Source organism: Hypomesus transpacificus, chromosome 24, assembly GCF_021917145.1.
Source record: "Hypomesus transpacificus isolate Combined female chromosome 24, fHypTra1, whole genome shotgun sequence".
Classification (NCBI taxonomy): domain Eukaryota; kingdom Metazoa; phylum Chordata; class Actinopteri; order Osmeriformes; family Osmeridae; genus Hypomesus; species Hypomesus transpacificus.
The window spans coordinates 2,205,416-2,230,297 of NC_061083.1; the positions used below are offsets into that span (position 1 = coordinate 2,205,416).

Sequence of the window (24,882 nt, forward strand, 5' to 3'; positions counted from 1 at the left end):
CCCTCCCCTCTCACACTCATTCACGCCATCAGATCAGCTGTCATCTCTCGCTCTCCCTTAAGCCGATAAGGAAACGGTTTATTACAGTCCTGCTCGTGACTGCTGTTGAATTTCACCGCAGCCTGAGTACGGAAAATAACTGCTTCAAATGCTGAACAAAACTAGGCTATATCATGTCGCCGTGAATTGAGCCATTGGCATTTTGAGATCAAGTACATTCTTAAAGTTGTGTTCCTTATTGATTAATTTGAGCAAAACTGGTCATTGATAAGAGCTGGGGATCCCATCTGCTCTCAAACTAGTCTAGCTCAACTATACTGCCACCTCGTGGCGACAATTGGAGATGAGAAGGGACCAAATGGGTGTGTCGTGTCTGTTAACGTCATACGCTACGCTCCATTTTTATTTTCCACAAGATGGACGAGTAATAAGATAGCTTTGGGGGAGAATACAAAGGTAGGTCCACAAATTGTTTTAATGACGAACATGTTGCACTCCGATCTAGCAGATCTGTCATTTTCAGTATTTGCCACCGTCAGGAGACACATTGATTTACTGTATTTTCAGGCATTTAAATACTTAATTTACACAGCTAATCAGCTTCTCATGAAACTACATGGTTTACCTTAAGAAAAAAAAAAAAAAAACAGCCATGTCAGACTGGAAGAGCATTTGTCTTATTTTAATGCTCAACAGTCAATGAAAGCTGAGACAGTAACATCATATATTCAGAATGTTTTTATTCAAAGTTTATTCCCCGTAGTGCTTCTGGTTGGCCTTACATCAGCATGTGTGAGCTGGGTAAGAGCAGTGAATGGTGCTCAATGATGGGTAGCACATTGCCATGCCAACACTAGGGTGGGTGTGTCTTACAGTGAAATTAGAGAAACACACAACTTCACCAAGTTTGTCTTTTCAGTTTTTTTAAAACACAAACAAAACGAGAGAAAAAAAAATGTTCAAAAATAAAAATAAATCTGCAACGGGATTTTACAGTAAGGGGGCCAAACTCCAACAACTTCTGGTCACTGCGGGGGTGGGAGGGGGGGGGGGGGGGGGGGTTATAGTTAACAGGTTAAAGGTCATCGTCTTCATCTGGGAGAGCTGTTTCTGATGCCACCTGGGGGAGGAGAAGAGGAGAAATGGTTAGTTCGTCACCACCCATAATTACGTGACTCCACTACAATTCAAAATACAAAACACATGAAAGGGTTTCATTCTGAAATTCAAAAGCAGCAAGTCGCTACTTGCAGAAGAACTCTTCCTCATGACTGCCCTCTGGACAAAAGCACCTGCTCCGTTTGAACCAATAGTAGCCATCGCGTTTTGTTCCCATCACACATTGCAAATCTATGACTTGGGCCACAAGGAGGCAGACAAGGAGGGTCTGGAAGCAGGGCAGCGGTTGCGGCCGTACTCACTTTGAGGTCGAGCTCGTACTGCGCGGCGAGGGAGGGGTCCATCTGGATCTCTGGGGGAGCGAGGGCTGGCATCTCCACAAACTCCAGGTTGGGGTCGCCAATCAGCTTCCTCGCTAGCCAGAGGAAGGGCTTCTCAAAGTTGTAATTACTTTTGGCGGAGATGTCGTAGTACTGGAGGGCGAAAGGGCAAGAGAGATGCGGGCGATTAGGTCAAAATCGCCGCGACGTCGTTCATCGTGGCTACGGCTGAGAACGCGCAAGGGAGAACGTGTCATACCTGGAGGTTCTTCTTGCGGTGGAACACGATGCTCTTGGCTTTGACTTTCCTGTCTTTGATGTCTACCTTGTTGCCACAGAGGACTATGGGAATGTTCTCGCACACGCGCACCAGATCACGATGCCAGTTGGGGACGTTCTTGTAGGTGACTCGAGACGTGACGTCGAACATAATGATTGCACACTGGGCTGGAGAAGACAGGAGAGAGGAGAGCGTACGTGTGAAGGGGGTGGCAGGGGAATGACAACAAGCTGTCCTTAGACAGGTCAGTCCTTGAAAAGGCTGTGGAAGCTGGCTAGTGACGGGCCTTGTTAGGACTTCATTTAAACAGCTTCGGGGCAAGAAGAAACCTGGTGCTCAAAGGGTAAGAAACTCAGTCCCTTAAGTGGGCACAGTGATATGGTCTGGCTAAACTGACATGAAAGACAAATACTAGACAGATTACATTTAAATGACCCTGTGGGAGCCTGGCTAAACACCGAAGTTGAGGATTCTGCTAGCGGCCTACCTTGGATGTAGTAGCCATCGCGGAGACCACCAAACTTCTCCTGACCAGCTGTGTCCCACACGTTGTACTTGATGGGCCCTCTGTTGGTGTGGAAGACCAGCGGGTGAACCTCTACTCCCAGAGTGGCTGGACAGGGGGGGACGACGGCAAGTTTAAACACACAAAGCAACTCAATGCAGCGTTCTGCAGTTCCAGAATGCTGGCTGTGTTCCATTGAAGGAAAATTCTGGGCCATTTTGGGTCCCGGCCATGACTCACATTCCTTACAGATACCTTGGGGGTGGGTGCACTAGGGTGGATGCACCTGCATAGCACTTCTTCAATCTGACGTGACTAAGCATTTTACAACTTGATACTGGCCTCTGGGAAATTGCTGTAGTCACATATATATTCTGCTATCAACTGCCGACATTACTCATATGAAACTAAATTTGGTCAATTTACATTGTTAGAGACTCACCAACATATTTCTTCTCGAACTCGCCCGTTAAGTGTCTCTTCACGAAAGTTGTTTTTCCCGTTCCTCCATCTCCCACCAATACAAGCTGTGAGAGGAATATTAACAGGTCGATATTAGTTCATCTGCTACTCACCGACATGCCATCAAATTTAGCCATGTTTGGGAACCTACCTTAAATTGGACCGATGGTTCGACGACTTCTGCCATTGTTGTTCTGTCGTGGTCTCGTGTTCTCCTGGAACACATGAAAGAATTATTAGTGTCACTTCACTAACGTTACGCTTCGATTACCTGGTAGGACACTACGTTCTGCCAGACAAATTAGGAGCAAAATTAGCTGTTGTAAAAAAATAGCAAGTCTGCAAATTAGGAGCAAAATTAGCTGTTGTAAAAAAAAAAAAAAAAAAGCAAGTCTGCAAAACAAACACGTTCGGCAGTGTCGAGCTGCACGCTCTCGTGAGAGCTAGCAATATTGCTATCACTGCTGCTAGCTAAGTTGTTTTTTTTGGGCGGTATAAGCACATTACGCCATCTCTATTGTACAAAGCATCCCTATTTTAATGCTTGCATTGTTCTGTCATACCGGAATAGACGAAGATTATACTAATAGTTAGTTTTCATAATCTTAGCAATTTTTTATAACAATTAGAAGGGTGGGGTTTACGTAACCAGTCGCTAGCTAACGTGGCTGGCTGGCATTGATAAATGCGGCTAGCTTAGCTCTAGTTAGCTAGTTTGGTAGTGCGCCATACAGCGCGCTGCCGCACTTTTCTAGTTTCGACTGGAACAATGCACAACACGCAAAACTCTGTTCCATGGTTAGCCAGTTGAAATATATTGATTAGTTCATGAATAATGTAAGCAGAGAGTTCTTCGTTTAATAGATCATTACCAGAAACTAACAGTGATGATTAACTACTGTAATTTAATTCGCTGTAAATAAATACAAACTCAGAACAACAATATTAAAAGACCTGGATCCTAGCCTTCCTTGCTAATTCGCTAGCTTGCTAACCTGTTAGCCATAGCACGGCATGGAAGCCATTCTTATCACAAAGCTAGCTAAATGGCTAAAATACCATGTTAGCATGAGATAACAGACAAAAACTGAGCCAATAGCGCCATTTGGCAGCACAATCATCATTCTTAAATATGTAAAAATGCACACACTGCGTACCTAAATGTATGTAGTGTGGCAAAAAGATGATTATAATGACTGTAAATTGAATTCAGATTTGCACGACATCAGGGAAAATGCAGAGACTCACCCGGCGCTGAAGCGAAGAGGGAAAGAGTAAATGGCTGCGTTCGCGGGAGATTCAGCGTGGGATATGAGTCAGTTTCCGCCCATGTCATGTGATCGTCTCAAGCGGTAAAACGCATTTGTGTGCAACAATTTAACGGCAAAAAGAATATTTATATATTTTTTTAAGCATAAGCTCCTCAGTTGTTTTATGATTCTAAATGTAAATAATTGAGTGCCTTGTGCCAGCCTTAATCCTCAATCAGCCTACTGATGCCCTATTTTATAATGACAATTTCAGGAAACACTTCAAATGAGACATAGGACACTTTCGATAACTGTTCTTCATATTTCAAGAGACTTGACATTTATTCAGATTAGGCCTACTCTTTATCATTTCTTATTTCAGGAGTTACCAAAATACATCACTTGGACACAGCATTCATTCCCTCGGATTCAATCCACACCTTTTCAACATAAATTAATACTGCATATGTGTGTGCTTGTAGACTGGGCCTACATTTGTGCGTGTTTGTATATGCCCGTGCATGCTGGCTCTATTGGTCTGCTGTTGAGTTAATTATTATAATTCTCTTAACAGTAGCTATTTCTGAGATACTAAAGAGCCAAGTAATTTTCCAGTATGACACTTAAATTCCTTTGTCTATCTGTAAAGGTGGTCTGACTGGATGTTGGCAGCAATCTCAGCCTCCCATCGGTCTCCATTGTTGAGAAGCTTCTCCTTGTTATACAGAAGCTCCTCGTGGGTCTCAGTGGAGAACTCAAAGTTTGGTCCCTAAGGAAGAAGAAAGGAAGAATGTGACAAATGTTCAGGAACATCGCAAGAACTTTATTATCAAATTTTTTTTTGTTCACGTAGCACCATGGTCCTGGAGGAATGTTGTCGCGTTTCATCGTGTACAACCGTATATGATTGAAATTACACTAAAAACCCTGTGACCTGCCTTGAAAACACAGTTCTTCCCTCACTCAGACCCATGCTTTTCACCTGACACCATCTGGCACTAAATCACCCCCCAGACCTACAAGTATTAAGGAAGTCTCTTTATTGGAACTGTATGTCCCACAAACTCCCACACCTCCACAATGGCGTCGACAGGACAGGCCTCCTGGCAGAAGCCGCAGTAGATGCACTTGGTCATGTCGATGTCGTAACGGGTGGTCCTGCGACTACCATCAGCACGCGTCTCTGCCTCGATGGTGATAGCCTGGCGCAAACACAGGGGGCAGCAGAGAGCACAGTAGCAACACTGCACATCACCCATGTATAATGGAAATGTGGTACAAGGTGTGTGTGTGTGTTGTCTACCTGTGCAGGGCAGATGGCCTCACACAACTTGCAGGCAATGCAGCGTTCTTCTCCGCTAGGGTAACGTCGCAAGGCGTGCTCGCCACGGAAACGCGGAGACAAGGGACCTTTCTCAAACGGATAGTTGATGGTGGCAGGCTCACGGAACAGGTAGCTCATGGTCATTCCCAAACCTGGAGGAGTGTGAGAAAGCTGGTATGTGCGTGTACCCTTGTGTGTGTGTGTGTGTGTGTGTGTGTATTTTACCTCTGAAGAGCTCAGTCCACAGGAGTGTCTGTGCAGCTCTGTCCGTGATGGACTTCATGTCTGTAGGCTGTTCTTGATTGTTGACATACTCTAGTTAGACAAAGGGAGATTGTCTCATACATTTCCCCTAAACATGGCACACACCTGCCAGTTGACCTGCTGGTCACATGCAGTCGTTTGAAAATAAGAGCATGACCGGTCGTGAATACAAGCGCTCTTCATTTGTATTTCACTCACTGTAGGCTTCTCTCTGCACACTGAAGCTGAAGTGACGGACTAAACCAGGACTGACTCCAAATGTGCCTGGCCAGGACACAGAGCAAAGATGTTGAAGCCAATTCCCCCATTTTGGCTGTTCCATGAGCATGGGAGACTAGGTTATTCTACCCACTTCACAACCACACCACAGGAGGTCTCAGTGGGCCCGAGATCTCTAAGTGGCAGGAAAAAGTTGGCCATATGACAACTTACCTGGCCTAGGTGAGAAATACAGCACACGCAAGGTAGAAGACATCACAGCAAAACAAAGCTAGTAAGAGAGAGAGAGAGAGGGAGAGAGAGAGAGAGAGAGAGAGAGAGAGAGAGAGAGAGATGATTTTAGGAGTAGAATGAATGGCATGGCTTACATATCATTAATTACTTCCCAACTAAGGAAACTTTAATTCAACAGAAAACAGCTCTCATTTTCTTCACTCTCCTGACATCTTGCCTTGGCAGTTACAAACACCAGACAGCCTTTCAGAATGTTGCCAGCTTGTGAGGTACTCCACATACTGCCAGCTGATTGCCCTGCATCTAGGCTACAGTACCAGCTTGCTTTTAATCTTGACGGCCCAAATCCGCAGAGACACGTCATCTGACCCTTCAATTAAAGCCGTCAGGAAAATACGTTCCGCTCGGGGACATTCCCAAAAAGCAGTAGTAAAAATAGCTCACATAAAATGGCATTCATTAACTGGATTGAATAATGAAGTACGCTTTCTATATCCTCATGCTAGGATAACCTAAGTTTACGGACCCTTGAGAACTATCTCAGGAACTAAACACATGAAACTGCAAAACGAAATAAATCTGTCTGTGATGGTGGACATCATGTGAGTTCAGATAAAAAATATATAAACTTCCATATCAGTGAAGCGCATTTATCGATGCGGTTCACCGGGTATGTTCCTGATAAACACAGTTACCTTCCATTCAAGTATCCTACTTAGTTTGGACTACACTAATAATACATATGCATTATGTGTAAATGTCGTCAAACAGAGTTTATCACAAAGTATTAGCCTACCAGAATCAGCTGAAGGTGTAAGCCTTACCTTGTGCAGCCAGCTGAGTATCACCTTGTGCGTAGCTTCAGTTGACAGCCACTAGGGGAAGTATTGGGCTTGAATCAGTGATGGCTAGTGAACTTCTAGAGAACCGCACACAGAGAAGGAAGGACGGCTGGACAGAGAAAAGTGACTTAAGTGTAAATGTGAAAAATGTGGCATAAAGTACTTTAATCTAAATAGTTTTGCTTCACAATTCCAAGTTTTGGTGAGGCTGCTCATTGCTCTTGATAATAGAATATCATTTTATATTCCAGCATTCACACAAGCTATTTGTTGTGGTTATTACCACAGTATCACATATAACAAATACACCATGTAAACTACAGCTTTACATCTTTTTCTATCTGTTGCTTGCGTGCGCACACACACACACACACACACTTACACACAAACACACACAAGAGGAAGTCATAGAGAAATTCTCTTCCTCTACAGTCTTCTGAGGAGAAAACACTTCTCTCCAGCAGCAACATCACTACCTGAAATATCAGTGGAGTTGGACATTTAAAGGTATTTGTCCGATCAGTTGATCAGTTTTAACGTTACCGGCTCGTGGTGTGGCTTAGTTCACAGGGTTAGAGAGACAGGAAGTTGACAAGGTTTGTACTTCTGCATGAACTCCACGGATGAATCTGGTGATGGTAGTATTTGCTTGGACATACACTCTCACTTGTTCCTCTTATGGTTATGGCAAGTAATATTACATCTGAAGCAACATAGCAGTAAATAGTATTGTACAGTACAAACAATATTAGCGGGAAATGTCCCCATTCGCTTTGACATCTAATACAATCCCGTTTGGGTGGGGTAGCAAAACAATGATTTTGATAACTCATCCCTCCTACAGCGACTGTCAGTTAGTGTAGACAGTGTAGACAGAGTGTGTCATCATCCCCTTTCTCTTCAGGAACATGCAGAGTCCGTCCACTCCAACCCCAAAAGACCCGGGTGTGGAGGAAGGCACTGGACCTGAAACAGGGTCACGGGTCACAGAGGGCATGGAGACAGACCGATTTGGTTTCCTTCTGAGGAACGGATTCACTGCTGGGTCAGTACCCTCATCGAGAGACCTCCTGCTCTCCTTCTCCCTCCGGAACACCTCTCTCTCCTTTTATTCTTTCTTTCTCTCTCTCTCCCTATGAGTGAACAAACACTGAGGTTCAGAGGGAATGTTAGTAGAGATACGTCATTTCTGTTACACAGACAAAAGATGCACGGTGTCACAGTGCATTCGAAGCCCGCATCACTTATTTCGAGCCTCAGCACGCACACGCGAGGGTCCGTCGGCAGCAGTCACCCAGCAACTGCACACGAACATCCTGACACCACCGCCGTGTGGTTTTCCTGTTTCCTGTGTTACTTTGCCTCGTCGTCTCTCTGTGACAAAACCTATAAGGTGCCTATGTCACCTTCAGTAAATAGCGTGGCTATTTGACGTGGCGTTTGCCCTCAACAAACCCCATGAACAGACATAGGAACGGGGTGGCACCGAGACGTTACATGAATGTGAGGGTGTTGCTGCTTGCGTTGTTTGCAGGAGCGAGGGACCACTCCCTGAGTTGGTGAGACAGAGGGAGGCCAAGTGGATCAACCTCATCAGCCAATGGGATCGTGTCTTGCAGAAGAAGACCAGCAAGGTGTGTAGCAGCCGCGAGGCTGGGCATGAACGAGACGTGTCCCACGCGAGACGTAGGCCTTCATGGACCACAGAGACACCCTCTCTTCTTCTGATGCCAAAACAAGCTGCCCCTCTCAAAGATGTGATTTTCGAAATGATTCTCAGTCTCAGTTAAATGAGCAGTTTCAGATGGATTGGCTCAATAGCACAAGACACATGATCCATGCTCTGTATCCGTCACCTGTGTTTGTCCCCCAGGTCAAAGAGCAGTGTCAGAAGGGTATCCCAGCATCCCTCAGGGCTAAGTGCTGGCCACTGCTCTGTGGAGCCACAGACAAAATGAACAGGAACGATGACCTCTACAAGGTAGGAGACAGAGGAGACACCAAGGGAATAGTCTCTTTGTAGTAGCACTGTAACGTTGTAGGTAGAGACCATGATTGGCAGGAGAAATACTGTGGTTTGTGTGTGATCCTAGTGTGTAACTGTCATAGTCTCTCTCCCTGTATGGTCTCTCCCTCTGCCTCAGTCTCTGGACTCCAAGCAGGCTCTGCAGACCTGGGTGGAAGTGATCGAGAGAGACCTGGACCGCCAGTTCCCCTTCCACGAGATGTTTGTCTCCAAGGACGGTCATGGGTAAAAGAAAACAATAACAGATACAAAATACACATGGTGCCATTTTTCTCCCCGTCTGTCCACTGCATTTCATATTTCACCTCTTCATCACGCAACGGATCCTACATTTGAATACCCGTTACCCCAAAGTGAATCATTCTCCATTAGCTTAACCAGTGCAGTGCCTGATGGTGGCACGTGAGATGCATAGCACAATCGCTTAACGCAGCTCAACGTGGAAGCAAACACGTTTTGATATTTGTATATTTAGTAGTGGCAAACCCGTCATCCAAACAACACTGCACGCAACAATGCACATCCTTGGGCCCGGAGCAATACATCTGGCGAAGTTCAACTTCATACAGTGTCCGGTTCTGAAGATACTTAAACCAGACACAGCAAGCTTCCTTTTATAGTTAGATGTTGATGACACCGTTTCCTGTGATTGCGTGTGTAGCCAGCGCGGTCTGTTCCGGGTTCTGAAGGCCTTCACCCAGTACCAGCCTGAGGAGGGATACTGCCAGGCCCAGGGGCCCGTCGCTGCCGTGCTGCTCATGAACATGCCTGCTGAGGTACGCTAGTACCACACACGCATTCACACAAACATATTCACACACACAGAGATTAGTGTTACACGTTGCACCTACTAGTATCCAGGGTCAAGCAGGTGACGGTTCATAAAGAACGTATCTCTGGATGACTATTCTGAGCTAGTGTTAAAGGTGCCTCAAATGCATTTTTTCGTTGTTGCTTGAAATGTGCTATAACCTCTGCCAATCGAAAGGGGTTTCTAGAATACACAATCAACTGAAACGGTCTCCTTGTCCTCCACTGTGTATCCTGCAGGAAGCCTTTTGGTGCCTGGTGCAAATCAGTGAACAGTACCTGCCTGGCTACTACAACCCCCTGCTGGTGAGGAGGTCTCTCTACACGTACACACAAACACGATGAGCAGTTGTGATGAGGAGAAATGTGTTATTCTCTCATTGACAAACGAGAAACACTATGTGAACTCACATGCCAACCAAGCCTCAAGAGGGGAGTGGTAAAACACGGCTCAAGCGGTTCAAACATCCTTTGCGTCGTTTGGACAGGAGGGGGTTCTGTTCGACGCCGCCATCCTCACCTGGGTTCTAAAGAGGGCGTGTCCCGCGGCCCACAGGCACCTGCAGAAACACGGGGTGGAGCCCCTCATGTTCGCCACCGATTGGCTGATGTGCCTGTACACGCGGCACCTCCCCTTCAACACACTGCTACGAGTCTGGGACCTCTTCTTCTGCTACGGTAGGACTCAATGCATGCCGCAAAAACACAGAGTCGTCATCCGATGCCTCCATCCCATTCGTCTGTCTTTCCATCCGTCTTCGCACCCCACCTGGTCCCTGCCCCACTGTCAAGGCTCGGAGAGCGCGTCACTCTCTCAACCCGTGTGTTGCCATGACGGGTTCTCCCAGGCGTGAAGGCGTTTCTTCAACTTGTACTTCCTTTCCCTGTCATGCGTGGGTCACCTCTCTCTCTCTACCGCCCCCCCCCCCTCCCAGGGGTGCGGGTGCTGTTCCAGGTGGCGGTGGTGCTGGTGCGTCGGGTCCTGGGCCGGGCCGAGCAGAGGAAGGAGTGCCAGGGCCAGATGGAGACTCTGGAGAAGCTGAGGTCCATCAGGGAGGAGATCCAGCAGGAGGACAACGCCTTCATCTCAGAGGTCAGACAGGGGAGGGGCCGCCCACTGGGGTTGATCACATGTATCAGCATCGGGAAATGGGAGGACCAATAGAGTGGAACATGTGGAGGAGGGACAGCTCGTCTCTGACCAATGAGAACAGACTTGTTGGCCTTACACTTTGAAAGATGCACCTTCTCTATAGTCAGTTACACTAATAGGAAAAGCTTATGGATATGACAGACAGTACATCACTCACATATGATACCTATGCTGTGTTTTACGTGAAATATACAGTACCTTTACCAATACACAAAGGACAGTCTATACCAAAGGTACAACTATGATCTGACTCCCTCCCTCCCTCCCTCAGGTGTGTTCTGTGCCGCTGTCGGGGAGAGACCTGGAGCGGCAGACGGAGCGAGAGCTGGAGAAATGGAAGAACGACCGCCCCTCCTCCACCTTCGACCCCCGGGGCCGCTGCTACGGCTACCGCATGGCGTGGGAGAAGGAGAGGCAGAAGGAGGCCGAGCGCGACCGAAAGGAGAGGCAGAAGGGCAATCTCTCTCTCCCTCTCCTCCGCTCGCCTTCCAGCCTTTCCCTCTCGCCGTCGCTCCTCCGCAAGAGGTGGACCACGGGGAGGAAGGCTTCGGAGACGTCGAGGGAGGAGCGGGGCGAGGGAGACGAGAGGCTGAGGAGGGAGAGCTGGATGGATAGCAGCCCAGCGATGATGCAAGGCGTTCTCGAAGAGGAGGAGAAGGCCATGTGGGAGCCCAGTGTTCCGCCTGGGGACAAGGAACCCCAAGGGGGCCCACCACCGCCCAGGAAACCATCAGAGGAGGAGAGGGGAACCGATACGGGCCAACTCTGTCAAGCCCCAGAGGACCAGAGAGAGGTCAAAGAACCCATCCATGAACACGGTGCTACCTCGGATGATCTCTACCAATCACGGGTTCCAGTGCTGCAGAGTAGCAGGAACGATCAGGGTCAGGTAGCAGACCTCAGGTCTGTCGCCATGGACATGCAGGAAGAGAGGGATGGACGGTTGAGGGAGAAGGAACACGTGAGAGGGACATACACAGTGATCAATACCACGACAGAAGCTGAGGCAGGGACGGAGGCAGGGACCGACACAAAGGTGAGGACACAGTTAGGGACAGGGCCAGAGGTAGGGCCAGAGGTAGGGCCAGAGGCAGGGACAGAGGCAGTGACAGGAACAGACGCAGGGACAGGAACAGGAACAGAGGCAGGAACAGGAATAGAGGCAGGGATAGGAGCAGAAGCAGGGTCAGGAACAGAAGCAGGGACAGACGTAGGGACAGAGGAAGGGACAGAGGAAGGGACAGGGACAGAGGCAGAGACGGGGACAGAAGCAGGGAAAGGAACAGAGACAGGAATAGAGGCAGGGACAGGAATAGAGGCAGGGATAGGAGCAGAAGCAGGGTCAGGAACAGAAGCAGGGACAAACGTAGGGACAGAGGAAGGGACAGAGGCAGACACGGGGACAGAAGTAGGGACAGGAACAGAGACAGGAACAGAGGCAGGGACAGGGGCAGAGGTAGGGACAGGAACAGAGGCAGGGACAGGAACAGAGGCAGGGTCAGACTCAGGCTCGGAGAAAGTGGCAAAGGGAGGGACAGAGTTAGAGACAGGGAAAGAGGTACATGCAGGGCCCAGTAAGGCGACTGAGATAGAGGCAGAAAAGTTAGATGCAGGGCCAGAGGCAGAGAGAGAGGCAGGAATACAGCAAGAGATAGAGCTAGAGAAAGAGGTAGGGACAGATATAGAGCCAGAGAGAGAGGTAGGGACACAGCTACAGATAGAAAGAGAGGCAGGTACACAGCTAGACACAGAGCGAGGGGCAGGGACAGACATAGAGCCAGAGAGAGAGGCAGGGACACAGCTAAAGATAGAAAGAGAGACAGGTACACAGCTAGACACAGAGCCAGAGACAGGGACAGACATAGAGCCAGAGAGAGAGGCAGGTACACAGCTAGAGATAGAAAGAGAGGCAGGTACACAGCTAGACACAGATTCAGAGGCAGGGACAGATATAGAGACCGAGAAGCACAGAGAGGAGATGGGAAGTAGACAGACCAAATCACACATGGTTCACAAAGAAATAAGTATCTACACAGAGACAGACACAGAGCCACAAACAGGCCTGAAGTCAGACAAGATGGAGGAAGAAACTAGGACAGAGCCCCAGAGAGGCTCAGCCGCAGAGAACTCCACCCACCCAGAGGACAGGGAGGACAAAGACCCCGGATTACAGACGCACACCCGGGCTGACGCAGGAAAGGGTACCGACACGCCCACAGACACGCCGACAGAAAAAGCCAAGACAGACACGGTTGGAGAGAACGAACGTGGGGAGCAGAGGCAGAGCGACGTGGAGGCGGTGGAAGGGGACTTGCACGGACACACAGCGACGAGGACAGATGCTGCTGGCGAGCCACTGGAGACAGAGACACAAGAGGCAGGGGGAAGTGCAGCGGCCCTGGCTGGAGGAGAACCAGAGAAGGGCCCACTCTGTGACCACGAGGTGCCTCGCACAGAGGCAGCACAGGCAGACTCCGCCGATGCAGTGAGACAGGCGGAGGAGGAGGCGGACGCGGAGACGGACACGCCCGGTGAATCGGTGACGCCAGCGACGACGGAAACAAAGATGGAGGCGCCGCAAAAGCCGGAGACGGACACGCACTCGGATACAGTCATGTGCAAAGGTACAGAGAGGGAATCGGACGTGGAGTCAGATGCACGCGCACAGGCAAAGAGAAAATGTGAGGCAGAGTTCACTGAACACAAGGAGACAACAGATCCTACACAGATAGACACACGTACTCAAATTGAAACAGGAAAGGGCGACATTGAGTCACAGGCAGACATTCAGCCACCCACAGATACCTCTAGAACTATTATACCGGAAGACAGCATTGTTTCTCTGGAGTCCCAGGTCCATGCCTCTGCTACAGAGCCTGATGGGAAATGTAGTTCAGTACATCCATCACCTCTGGAACAGGCCGGATCTGAAAAAGGAGACATCACTAGAGTTCCAGAGGAGAAACAGGAGAACCAAAACAAGAGAGAACCTGAAGGAGAAACAGAAGATGACATATTTGAATTGCCATCCCAGAATGCTTCATCAGACGTCACTCTATCAGTGCAGATTGAAACTGTGGCCGAGAACATCTCCCCCAAACCTGGCAACGCAAATCCTCAAAACCAGGGGGATATTTCCCCTATCGCAGACACCAGGACAGAATCTGGCAACCCAGAGACGACACACGCTGTTGACCCGCCCAACAGTCTGTCTAAAGGGGATCCGTCGCTTCATGACCCACCTCGCCCAAGTCCTTCTGGAGAATTCCGCCTCCACAAATCCTCCAGTTCCCGTGGATCACGCCCCCCCCGCAGGCTCTCTGAGGACCTCTTCACCGTCCCCCAGCTATCCCCTCCTGACCAAACACACACAACCCCGGCAGCCTCGAAACAATCACAACCCACCAATCCACCAGTCCCTGTACATTCAAATCAAGTCCACCCTAACCTTGACCCGAGTATCCCTGAGACCCCTCACCCCGACCGTGAGCCGACTCACCCAGACCCTGCCAGCGCCCAGCCTTCAGCCTCACCTCCAAGTGGGTCTAACCCAGCCCCGCCTGGCCAGAGCTGTACCCCCCAGGACCCAGCCAGCCCTCCCCAGGGCCCAGCCAGCACCACCCCCCGACGCTTCGGCCTGTTCCGCAGGCTCAGAGGGGAGCCGGCCCGGGGTAAGGTCCCCGTCCCTACCATCCTCATCCAGGACTTCAGCGACGGGCCAGGGGAGCAGAGGAGCGCGGAGGAGGGCGAGGAGAAGCTGAGCTCCAGGGAGCGGCGGAGGAGACGCAGGGAGCAGGAGCGGAGGGAGAGAGAGGAGGAGAAGCTGCGAAAGAAGAGGGAGAAGGAGAAGGCGGAGAAGGGGAGGAGGAAGCCGCAGACAAGAGGGAAGAGTTTCCAGGTGCAGGGCGATAAGAGCAGCAGGGATGTGCCTGGAAACCCCTCGCAGACACGTGGTCCCCAAAAACTTTCCCATGCTGAAGCCTACTTCTAGTACACACACACAAACACACAGAGAAACAAAACATGCACCTTTGAAGTCTAAATAAATGTATTATGAGATCAATCCACATGAGATTATCCGGGGAAAAAATTAAACCAATATTGTCGAGTTAAGAATTGTGTTTGTTTTATTCTTGGGCTTGTGTACATACATTGATCTCCACACATGCCAAAATAAACAGGAAGTGCTTATTGTTCATTTCCCTCATAATTATGACATCCTCGTTATGGCGGTCCAATCAAATAAAAAAAAAAGCTGTTTGTTTTTGTTTCCTGACTCCCAGGAAAACATGTCAGTGCGGTTCCCGTAGCAACGCTGCAAATACCATATTAAGAAGAGAAAGCTGTATCCCATATGTTCAGATCCTAGAAATGTATTTTAAGAGAGAAACAATATCCATACAGTGCAGTCCCGTGTCAGTACAGTCCTAGTAATGTTCATGTTCAATGGGATCCATCTCTGTCTTTGGCAGACTTCCATCAGATATTACACACAAACTCAGTCCTAACATCCCGTCTGCTTCCCATGTCCGTCACGGCGATGCCTTTTGAGCATCATCCTCGCTGTCACTGGCTAGCACTTCCTGGCTCTTGATCGTCTGATTGGTCAACTGGGAGGACGTGGGGAACACGGATCCGAAAAATAGGGAACGGAACTAAGAGACAAGGAGATATGGGGGAGCATAGAGTGGACAGAGGTGTTATTTGAATGACAATTAGTATTACAGTTTAGACAAGGCGATTTACAACAAATCATGTAGTAAAAAGGGTATGTTCTAATAAAATGACACTTAAATGGAACGTACCTTTTTATTGGGTGGTCTCTCTATCTGGTCAGCATCTTCCTCCTGCTCTTCCTCCTCACTGTCCAGTCTAGCTCTGTTATTGGCTGGTATAGGGGTTTTGACAGGGCAGTCGGGGGAGGGGCAACGCGTAACAGAAGGACCCGCTACCTCACTGGTCTCCATGGCGATGAGGTAAGAGTCTATGTCGTCGTTCATGAAGTCGTCAGGCGGGGGCCGCGAGGGAGCTCTGGGGAGAGAGGAGAGGATTCTGGGTAAGGACCAGCTTTATATGCTCTGGACTTCTAGTTTACAGTTCCTGGAATGTACTTGGGTGAGAAAATGGTACAAAGTGACCTGTACACACAATGAAACACTTTTCATTTGGAATCCTGTACTTTCCCCTTGTTTTTATTTATGGATCTGGTGGCAGTTACCTTTTTGTGTTGTTGTTGTTATGGTTACTGGGTTGAGAGTCGTCCAACAGTGTGGCGAGCACAAAGTTAACTTCCAGGACACTGTCTGTTACAGACAGTACCACGGGCCTGAACACACACACACACACTACATCAATTGCCGAAATTGATCAATAGACATTAATGCTAAAGCATAACCAGACCGTGTGTGTGTGTTCTTACTTTCCTGGTTCATCAAAGTGCACTGAGACAGGGAGACTAGCCGACTCTGCGAACATCAGCAAGCCCTGGAAGACAAATCGCTTTTGTAAGATGACTGATCAATTTGAACAGACAGTGGACAGAAATCAGGAAGTAACAATGTTGTCCTGTCTCTAAGCTCCTGATCTCTCCCTCTCCCTCTCCCTCTCCCTCTCCCTCTCCCTCTCCCTCTCCCTCTCCCTCTCCCTCTCCCTCTCCCTCTCCCTCTCCCTTCCTCACCCTCAGCTCTTTAAGGCAGAAGGTGACGCAGGTCTGACACCCGACAGCAAAGTGGTCAAACTCATCCGAACACAAACACAGCTCGGTCAGCATGGCCTTGGACCGCTCTGAGGGAGGGAGAAACGGGAGGAGACACAAAGAGAGTCCTTTCAGGTTTTCATCCACTGGGAGACGGCTGCAGAAGAGCACGCCTCGACGGGGCCGGAACATGTACCCGCCTCGTCGTCCACGTGGTTCCTGAACCACACCCGCTCAGCGCTCACCGTCACGCTCACCTCTTCCAGAGAGGGAGGGAAGTGCAGGACAGTGTCCACCAGCAACCTGAGAGGCAGGGAAGGTGACAGAGGGGTGGCTCAGTAAGGAAAACCAGAGGCGGAGAGAGAGGGAAGAGGAGGATAGATAAAGAGGTTGTACGGACTTGGGTTGGGCGCGGAGCACGTTGACGGCGCTTCCTTTGTCAAACACGGCCTGCAGACTCTCGCTGTCCTGGAAAGACAGGTTGTGTGTCTTCAGCAGACCTGAGACACAGACACACACACACATATGAAACGCATCATTTGGCTTGATACATTCTGTCAGAAAATCTCCTACGTTCTCCAAGAGGAGTTCCGGTAAAGGCCGAGAGGCTGGGCTGTGGTACCGTACCGTGCTTGCAGTGCAGGGTGAAGGTGAGGCGGCTCTTCTCTCCGTCCAGCTCCATGTGACATTTCACCACCGTCTTCTCCAGAGAGGACAGGGACCTGAACACGGCCTGGACGCACTGACGGAGGGAGGGAGCGTGACACAGGACGGACGCGTCACTTCTTTCAGTTACTCAAGTCTCCAACATGGAGGACAGGTTTACTCTGGCTTCATTCTCAGTACCTTAATGGCCATCTTGCAGCGGAAAGCATGGCCACGTGGGATGGTGTACCTGTACAACAATGGCAGATGTTATTATATATATATATATTTCTCTTTCTTGCTCACTATAATACAAACACACACACACTCACCTGCTAAAGAAGAGTGGGGCAAAGAGGAAGCATGCATACGCAGATCGCGAGGAGTTTACAGACCGTAGGGCCAGCTGTGAGACAAAAGACAGACATTGGTATTATTAGCACGTTTTAAAGTGTTTAGGGGAGTATGTGTCGGCATGTGTGTGTGCGTGTGTGTGGTAATAACTCACGCCATCTTCCTGAGGCTCCAGGTAAAGTTCATCACCTATCCTGGACAGAGAATGGATGGCCTTGGCCAGAACTGTGTAAACACACACCATTTTCAACAATGACATGTTATGCAGCAATGACACGCAATCAGATCTGTTCATGTGGCTACTGTGCGGCTTGCTACCTTTCACGTTGCCCCCAGTCACAACGCAGTCCATCTCCAGGGGTGTCAAACCCAACACTGACTACGACTAAATAAATCGTCGTGGAATGTAGGGGAACTGTATCAGAAATATACGACTGACATAACGGACAACTACTCCAACGTAACCAAACTATCTAGCAATTGTAGCTGGAATACACAACCAGGGACACTAGTGGCGAGCTGGCGGATCACAAAGCACTAAGTAGGACACCAAGCTAGGTGGCTGGATCCACAAAGTTTCTAAAAGCAACTACACTAGTATATCGCAATTCGGCTAAGATTGCAACAGGTTATATTAAAGTAGTACCCAACAAGTACTTTAGTCTTTATAGCTATCTGGAGTGGTAGGCGCTCTCTGTGTTTACTTCAAGGCGCCATAACGCGCGTCTTTCCTGCTAACCAATCAGACAAACCAGTATGGCGGGCCGAAAGGGACAATTTAAAGATTACCAGGAAAAGGAGCAGTTCAAGCGTGAAAATAAGTTAAGGGGGAGGGGTAAGGGGGAGTATTGGGATTCGGCTTAAGTGTGCTTTTTTAAAGATACATTTTATTTATAATATAGCAGACACTTTTTGCTTATTGAAGGGATGAAGAGATTTGAACCTTAAGCCTCAAATTACATGGTTAACCACTGACACAGCACAAACATTTAGAAAATGCATGCTTAAGGTGAAGTGTGCATTGCATGAGAACATTGCATTATACAAAATAAAGCCAACTCGAAACACATTGCCATTTATTACTCAAAATCACCAATCAGTCAATTTCAAAATACTCTTACATAGTTGTAACAATGCGGAAATGTAAAGACAATTGGAAATGGCTTGAGGAGATGGAAACACCAATGACAGGTGCTGGACCAGGCGCTGGACCAGGTGCTGGACCAGGTGCTGGACCAGGTTCTGCACCAGGTTTTGCACCAGGGCTGAACGGTCTAGCAGGCACATGGTTATGAGAAAGAGATGTTGAAGCAGTGCTGGATCTCTCCTCTGCAGAATGGACAAGATGGCAGCTTGCTGGAGCACTCCTCACACACCAGGTGTCCACAGGGGATGAGGACCACGTGGACCCACCTGTCCAGGCACACCTTACAGGTCCGCCCCCACTTCAGACGCTGCAGCTCCTCTTGGTCTTCATTGGTTAGTCCCCCTGCAGGGGAACAGACACATTGAGATGTTGAGTTGATGATTGTGTGATACTGTTACAGTTTTTCACAATTGCTAAAACACATTCTTGAAACAGTCATCCATTTTCTCAAAACTGTAAACACAAAACCTCATCTTCAAGCACTATTTACAAAACTTCTGAATCCTCTTGCAAAATGAAACTTTCGCCTCAAAACTGTTTTACCTGTCCTCAAAATCAAACTTTTGCCTCAAAACAGATTTACCTGTGCTCAAAATCAAACACTGCTCTCAAATCATAAACAAAGTGATCAAAATGATATACACTATCAAGCAGTCAGTAAACAATACAACAAAAAATTGAAAACACATTGTTCAAAACATATAGTTCTCAAGGAGAAGTAAATTTTTACGTTATCTCAAAACTAATTTAATATTTATCCGTCATTGTCTTTTGATGAACAAAAACATGTTCTATCATAGTAGCTCAACATTTATCAGAAATTACTACTCTGCTTTGCTCTTTGCAATTGTTCTTGTTCTTTCTCCTCCTTGTATCCCTATACAGTACTATACTGGCATTGCATAGTTTGTCACCAAAGGGCACTCTACAACGTCCCTTTTGGCAACACGAGTCGGGCAGAATGTTAGGGAAATCTGTTTATATTTTGTTACGCGTTTCTGGATTTTTTATGTCATTAATTTTCCATATCGGCCGAATTATCGGAGTACTATACCCTGCATCTCACTACCCACAACTCACTCTTGTTCTTTGTTGATATGAACCTGCAACAAGTCTAAATCTATTGAGCAGTCAGTACTGTTACTGTAACAAATGGAAAGTACAATGTTCAGGTCCATCCCATTTATTCATTGTACAGTATAGAGCCTACAATGCACTGTACTACAGTAAACAATACTATACAGTAAAAGGGACAAAAATCAAAGGAGTAAACATGTGATCAATGTGCAAACTGTTTGCTCTCTGAACTGGCTTATATTGGTTGTGTCACATCATTTAAAACAAGTGAAATCAATTTCGAGTGGTTGTGTTTGGTCAAGGACATGTTTTCTCTATTTGTGTTTGATTGTTGCCATTTGTGTTTACCAGTATGGATGACATGTGCATCAGAGTGCAGAATGTGTTATGAGAATGAGAATGTGTTTAGAGTTTTGCTGAAAAGTCTATGCAAGATCTGCAAATTGTGTTTTACCATGTGAAATGGTTTAAGGTATTGACAACAGACTGCACAATTAGCTACATGAGTTCAGGCAACTGATACCTTTGTTCAGCCAATGGGTTTGAGTGTTTTAGCAATTCAGAAAAATTGTAACACTTTTAAAGTCTTATTAGATGGAAGAAAAATGCCTGATGTCCAAATTGAAATGCTAAAGGATTTGTTCAGCATAGTGTTTTGTCACATATAAACATGTTATGTAATGAGGGTCTCTGAGAGTTGTTTAGCAACATACACAGCTTTGTGCAAGTTAAGTGGCCATTTATAATTTTTTGAGTCTTCCACTACGTCAATCAAACTTGAGCTGGATGAATGGGCGGAAGTTCAAACAAAAATTTAGGATGCAGTTTGTCATTTGAATGTATTTGAGAAAGTTACCAATTGCAGCATGGAATGGTCTAACAGAGCTGCTCCCACTGTGAAAAAAGAAAAAGAAGCAAGAATGGTGTTAAGGAAGAATTCGAGTGGCACTGTGTAGATCTGAATAGTCAAGGGATATGGTTTTAATACAATTTATTAGACTATACAATTACATAAACAAAGCTTTGCTGATCAGTCTCAACGAAGGAGGTGCCATCCACACAGGTCGTTCGCAGGAGTGATGGTCAGCCATCACACATGCACTGCCTTATATAAACTTAAGATCAAATGGCATTCTATAAGGTCAATCAATCAATGTAGCAAACTCTGTGATTGGCTAACTCAATTTGGTGACAGTTTGAAACAATACATCTCCGGTGTGTCCCAAAGTTCTTTGATGTCACAGCTCTCTCCAGAGCAGTAGATAATAAAGCCACAGGGGTTGACCAGTCAAATGGTCAACTGTCCTTTGTGTGACCATCTTCAAACAATACTTTTAATTAACACAAACAATGAAACAGGACACAGTCCTTCTAGCCAAAGTTCAGAGCAACTATCTCATTGACCCCTTACAGTAACCAGAGGGCAGAAGGCCATATAAAATGCTTCACCCATCCCCCAGGGCAAGCTGCCCACAGAGCCATCAGCACCTCACATTCCTTTGAACTCAACTTAATTATCTTCCCTTCCTGTCTCTTACCAATGAACATAGAAGATTATAGATTTCATACACATACATCTATGCATATGACCAACATTTCCATTACAATGGTGAGAATGTTACATGTGTGTACTTTATGGGAAGGGATGGACTGATAATATGTAAAAAGTCGCTAATATGTGGCCATGTGACCCAATAGATGTACAAACCTGTGTAAAAAAATTGTAGCGTAGTTAATTTGTAGTTAATAGTGTTAGAATGTATAACTGTGTAACAATGCAACACTGCAAAACAATGAAAATATAACACTTTAGGTCAAGGTTCTTGTATTTAACGCTAGTTACTAGGTAATAAGGCCTTTCTGCAATGCTTGTTCAAATGAATAAGGCTAAAAGTGTTAGAAGTATGAATAAGGGGTAACACTAGGGTTAGGTTTATAGTAAGATGAGATAAGCATTAGTTAATATGTAATAAGGCCTTTATAAGATGCTTATTAACATTAAAATGTTTATGCAAGCTTACTAAGGCCATATGTTCAATTAACTAATGCTTACTACAAGCACCTTGATCTTAAGTGGTACCAATATAAACAATATACAACTGCAAAATTCGGGGTAGAGTACTTACTGTAAATTAGGACGTATTACGTTTGAGCAGTCGTCTGGCCTTTCAGAGTTGATCGACAAGTCGGTGCATTGAACTGTTGTCTGCACATACAAATTGAGATTTTTTTTTACATATCTAAATATAGCAGGAACTGATCGTCTAACAGAAACCTTTTGAGCTATAGGTAAATTGTTAGCATCATTAGCTATGTGCATCTCATTCTAGCTTGTTTCACTATAGTCCTGACTCTACTGTGGTAATATACATAGATCAACTAGCCTAGTTATATCAAAGGTAACATTTTGAGTTTATTAATTGATAAACAAGTATTTACAAACAAAACTAACAAACCTTTGAATTTTCCATTGTTATTGACCGGAAAACTGATACAACGCTTATGGAAAAGCACGTGAAAAGCACGTAAAAGGACGTGAAAAGCACGTGATAGCGCGTGAAAAGGGCGTGAAAAGCGTGCAAAAAAATTCCAGAGCCGGATATGCTGTAAACATATTATTTTTCATTTTTCAACATAAGTCTTTTTTGAGAATTTTTACAATCATTTAGATTTCTTTTTTTAAACATCCAGAGACTGTCATGAATAAAAAAAAAAACATAATTAAAATAAAAGTTTACCCTTATTCATCCTGGGCTGTCATGTAAACCCTCCAGATCCACCACGCCAACGTCATCCACAGAAATGTTCGCTCATACTTTCAGATCAAGAAGAATTCTTCTGTTGCATTTTTGATCTATATCATTATGTAAAAAGAGTAATTCAAATGATGATAATACATACAGTAGGCTCCATCTAGGTTTCTCCAAGATCTCCTTCTGTAAATCACCTTTAAGGATTTAATCTATCCCCTCACAACTTCAACCCTTGAGATCCAGTGCTAAGTGTACTTCAACTAGCATGACTGAACTATTTTAGTTGCCTAAGAGTAGATAACTACTGTACCCACATAACCAAACACGTTACCAGGGAATGTAAATTAAATCCAGTCTTGCAGGATATTTTAAGAGGCTGTCTCGGTTAGAGCTGGTTAAAATGAGGGCAGCACCTATGAAGCCTCAAAGCTACAAAGGTTTATTTGTGAATCAATGCATCTGTTTGATGATAGCAAAGACATCGTGGAAACAGAACCAGTGGTGTGATACTTGCAAAACATTTTGTTAATGATGTTATGGTGGCCTTGTCAGGCCAAATAGTGTCCTAGGGCCAAATAGTGTCCTACCTGACGTCACAATGCCGTTCCGAAGCAAGGACGCGTCCGTTGCTATGCCGACCTTAAATTCCTGAGATATTTATGCGTGCTAGCAGGAAACTGTCATGGTTGCTATACTGGTTACTAGGTAGGAAGTTTTGTATTTAGGCTTATTTAAACCAGTTTATTCTACTCTACTATTTAAAGTTTTCACTCGTTTGATAGCTAGTGCTAGCTGTCTAATTGTTTTCGTCAAAATAATTCACTTATTTAGCATCAATTTTAACAGACCGGGAAGGCAACACGTATAGTATTCTACCTGCGCGCGTTGCTGTCTCAGGAATGTCGAACGTGTGAAAACTTTAAATAGTAGAGTAGAATAAACTGGTTTAAATAAGCCTAAATACAAAATTTCCTACCTAGTAACCAGTATAGCAACCATGACAGTTTCCTGCTAGCACGCGTAAATATCTCAGGAATTTAAGGTCGGCATAGCGACGGACGCGTCCTTGCTTCGGAACGGCATTGTGACGTCAGGTAGGACACTATTTGGCCCTAGGACACTATTTGGCCTGACAGCCTTCCTTTTGTTGTGATTTAATGGTGGTTTGTCCACACAGAGGGCTTATTTTTGTGATTTGGATGAGTTTAGCTTGGACCTTTCATGTTGTGTTTGGTGGTGACATCGGACAGTCTCACATAACATTGCACATAGACACAGATTTTTTATTTAAAATATATTTTTTGGGTGCATTTCTGCCATGCTACTTTCATAGTGACAGCATAGAGCAGGGGTCCCCAAACTACGGGCCACCGGCCAAATATGGCCCGAAATTAAATTATTTTAATTTAAAATTTTAAATAGGCAATATGTTTTAACCATATCTGTAAGTAAGAAAATGTTTTGATTTCGATAGCAATAAATATGAAAAAAAGTTGTTACGATAGTAATAATGCTCTTTTAATAGGCTCTATATATCCCTTGATATGTACGGATGTACGGTGCATAACAAAATAATAAACTAATCTTGCACAACGAATACATTTAAAATCACAATAAACTCTCCACAATAATACTGGTAGTCACTCCATTGCACTGGCATGACAAACCGGATAATCTTCTCAACTAAAAGTAGCTTACTAGTGTGCTCAAAATTGTTCATAGAAAAACTTCTCAAATTTGCTCACAAAGTGCACCAGATTGATGGATTTAACTTTAAAACAACAATCTTCATCCAGGGGAGCACCCCACCACCCCCGGGTCGAGGTTCACCGCACCATATCATCCTGTGGGAAACACTGAAAGGGCCTGAGGCAGATTCGAACAAACCGTGAGCCACAAGGGCGCACCACAGGATACTTTATTGTCCACCTGTACAAGTTGGTGAGAACAGGAATGCACATCTTATGTCCTCTCCTGAATGAGGAATAGAGATAGGGGCTGTATTAGGCAGGTGTACGAATGAGGTATCACAACGTGATACTGCAAGGTATTGTTGTGAGGAATTACGTGGTCCCAGTTCCTGGAGACCACCGGATAGAAAATCAGGAAATGCCGTACCTGAATGAAGAGAGTTTGTGTAACTTCGGCTCTTTATCGTTACACACTTATTTTCAGCCCTTTTATGTTCCATTTCCATTTAACGCAGTGATGTGGGCAACCATGATGGGATTGGGGACCTTGCATCAGATCACATGACCAATAGCACTTATCCATGTGATCTAATGCAACAATCACCAGGATAGAAACAGTTAGCAGATCTCACATGGAGTCAATGGGGAACCAAGTCCTCAAAACTGACTTCTCATCTTCGATCTGTAAGTGCTTTCCCAACTGTACGAGCTT

General features: G+C 46.2%; 4 protein-coding genes across 13 annotated transcripts; 1 reads left to right on the forward strand and 3 right to left on the reverse strand.

Annotated features, from left to right (window-relative positions):
* Positions 1 to 723: 723 nt before the first annotated feature.
* On the reverse strand, positions 724 to 3,994 carry ran (RAN, member RAS oncogene family). Its single transcript, XM_047048661.1, has 7 exons — positions 3,935 to 3,994; positions 2,838 to 2,901; positions 2,667 to 2,751; positions 2,207 to 2,332; positions 1,699 to 1,886; positions 1,422 to 1,592; positions 724 to 1,120 (listed from the first exon to the last, which is right to left on the reverse strand). The coding sequence occupies exons 2-7, from the start codon at positions 2,871 to 2,873 to the stop codon at positions 1,076 to 1,078; spliced, it is 651 nt and encodes a 216-aa protein (XP_046904617.1). The 5' UTR covers positions 2,874 to 2,901; positions 3,935 to 3,994; the 3' UTR covers positions 724 to 1,075.
* A 251-nt stretch (positions 3,995 to 4,245) lies between these two features.
* Positions 4,246 to 7,416, reverse strand: ndufs8b (NADH:ubiquinone oxidoreductase core subunit S8b). Of its 2 annotated transcripts, none has more exons than XM_047048198.1 (8): positions 7,363 to 7,416; positions 6,802 to 6,928; positions 5,957 to 6,014; positions 5,723 to 5,788; positions 5,486 to 5,575; positions 5,240 to 5,412; positions 5,010 to 5,138; positions 4,246 to 4,705 (listed from the first exon to the last, which is right to left on the reverse strand). In XM_047048198.1, the coding sequence occupies exons 3-8, from the start codon at positions 5,997 to 5,999 to the stop codon at positions 4,574 to 4,576; spliced, it is 633 nt and encodes a 210-aa protein (XP_046904154.1). In that variant the 5' UTR covers positions 6,000 to 6,014; positions 6,802 to 6,928; positions 7,363 to 7,416; the 3' UTR covers positions 4,246 to 4,573. The 2 variants fall into 2 exon arrangements, with proteins under 2 accessions (XP_046904154.1, XP_046904155.1); XM_047048199.1 differs by having other exon boundaries at positions 6,802 to 6,852; positions 7,363 to 7,372.
* On the forward strand, positions 7,239 to 14,913 carry tbc1d10c (TBC1 domain family, member 10C). 2 transcript variants are annotated; one of them, XM_047048186.1, is made up of 10 exons: positions 7,239 to 7,326; positions 7,724 to 7,864; positions 8,354 to 8,453; positions 8,693 to 8,800; positions 8,964 to 9,070; positions 9,507 to 9,621; positions 9,896 to 9,961; positions 10,144 to 10,333; positions 10,591 to 10,748; positions 11,080 to 14,913. In XM_047048186.1, the coding sequence occupies exons 2-10, from the start codon at positions 7,728 to 7,730 to the stop codon at positions 14,797 to 14,799; spliced, it is 4,701 nt and encodes a 1,566-aa protein (XP_046904142.1). In that variant the 5' UTR covers positions 7,239 to 7,326; positions 7,724 to 7,727; the 3' UTR covers positions 14,800 to 14,913. The 2 variants fall into 2 exon arrangements, with proteins under 2 accessions (XP_046904142.1, XP_046904143.1); XM_047048187.1 differs by lacking the exon at positions 7,239 to 7,326 and adding an exon at positions 7,395 to 7,415.
* Positions 14,914 to 15,066: 153 nt separating this feature from the next.
* On the reverse strand, positions 15,067 to 22,797 carry rad9a (RAD9 checkpoint clamp component A). 8 transcript variants are annotated; one of them, XM_047048195.1, is made up of 16 exons: positions 22,628 to 22,797; positions 22,465 to 22,541; positions 21,853 to 21,932; positions 20,583 to 20,620; positions 18,916 to 18,991; positions 17,657 to 17,727; positions 17,481 to 17,554; positions 17,350 to 17,398; positions 17,131 to 17,245; positions 16,904 to 17,003; positions 16,700 to 16,806; positions 16,486 to 16,592; positions 16,228 to 16,292; positions 16,027 to 16,134; positions 15,614 to 15,839; positions 15,067 to 15,463 (listed from the first exon to the last, which is right to left on the reverse strand). In XM_047048195.1, the coding sequence occupies exons 8-16, from the start codon at positions 17,359 to 17,361 to the stop codon at positions 15,341 to 15,343; spliced, it is 963 nt and encodes a 320-aa protein (XP_046904151.1). In that variant the 5' UTR covers positions 17,362 to 17,398; positions 17,481 to 17,554; positions 17,657 to 17,727; positions 18,916 to 18,991; positions 20,583 to 20,620; positions 21,853 to 21,932; positions 22,465 to 22,541; positions 22,628 to 22,797; the 3' UTR covers positions 15,067 to 15,340. The 8 variants fall into 8 exon arrangements, with proteins under 8 accessions (XP_046904151.1, XP_046904148.1, XP_046904147.1 ...); XM_047048192.1 differs by adding an exon at positions 22,183 to 22,330 and having other exon boundaries at positions 22,465 to 22,797; XM_047048191.1 differs by having other exon boundaries at positions 22,465 to 22,797.
* Between the last annotated feature and the right edge of the window lie 2,085 nt (positions 22,798 to 24,882).

Bases quoted from the DNA above. Each gene is read 5' to 3' on its own strand.
- ran (XM_047048661.1), bottom strand. From the start codon at position 2,873: ATGGCAGAAGTCGTCGAACCATCGGTCCAATTTAAG. The intron at 1,887-2,206 runs GTAGGCCGCTAG...TGTCTTCTCCAG, and splicing joins CGATGGCTACTACATCCAAG to CCCAGTGTGCAATCATTATG. The intron at 1,593-1,698 runs GTATGACACGTT...TTCGCCCTCCAG, and splicing joins ACCGCAAGAAGAACCTCCAG to TACTACGACATCTCCGCCAA.
- tbc1d10c (XM_047048186.1), top strand. From the start codon at position 7,728: ATGCAGAGTCCGTCCACTCCAACCCCAAAAGACCCGGGTGTGGAGGAA. The intron at 10,334-10,590 runs GTAGGACTCAAT...CCCCCCTCCCAG, and splicing joins GGACCTCTTCTTCTGCTACG to GGGTGCGGGTGCTGTTCCAG. The intron at 10,749-11,079 runs GTCAGACAGGGG...TCCCTCCCTCAG, and splicing joins ACAACGCCTTCATCTCAGAG to GTGTGTTCTGTGCCGCTGTC.
- rad9a (XM_047048188.1), bottom strand. From the start codon at position 17,854: ATGGACTGCGTTGTGACTGGGGGCAACGTGAAAG. The intron at 17,004-17,130 runs GTACGGTACCAC...TCTGTGTCTCAG, and splicing joins CACCCTGCACTGCAAGCACG to GTCTGCTGAAGACACACAAC. The intron at 16,135-16,227 runs GTAAGAACACAC...GTGTGTGTTCAG, and splicing joins CACTTTGATGAACCAGGAAA to GCCCGTGGTACTGTCTGTAA.
- ndufs8b (XM_047048198.1), bottom strand. From the start codon at position 5,999: ATGTCTTCTACCTTGCGTGTGCTGTATTTCTCACCTAGGCCAG. The intron at 5,576-5,722 runs GTGAGTGAAATA...TTGTCTAACTAG, and splicing joins TGTGCAGAGAGAAGCCTACA to AGTATGTCAACAATCAAGAA. The intron at 5,413-5,485 runs GTAAAATACACA...ACACTCCTCCAG, and splicing joins GTGGACTGAGCTCTTCAGAG to GTTTGGGAATGACCATGAGC.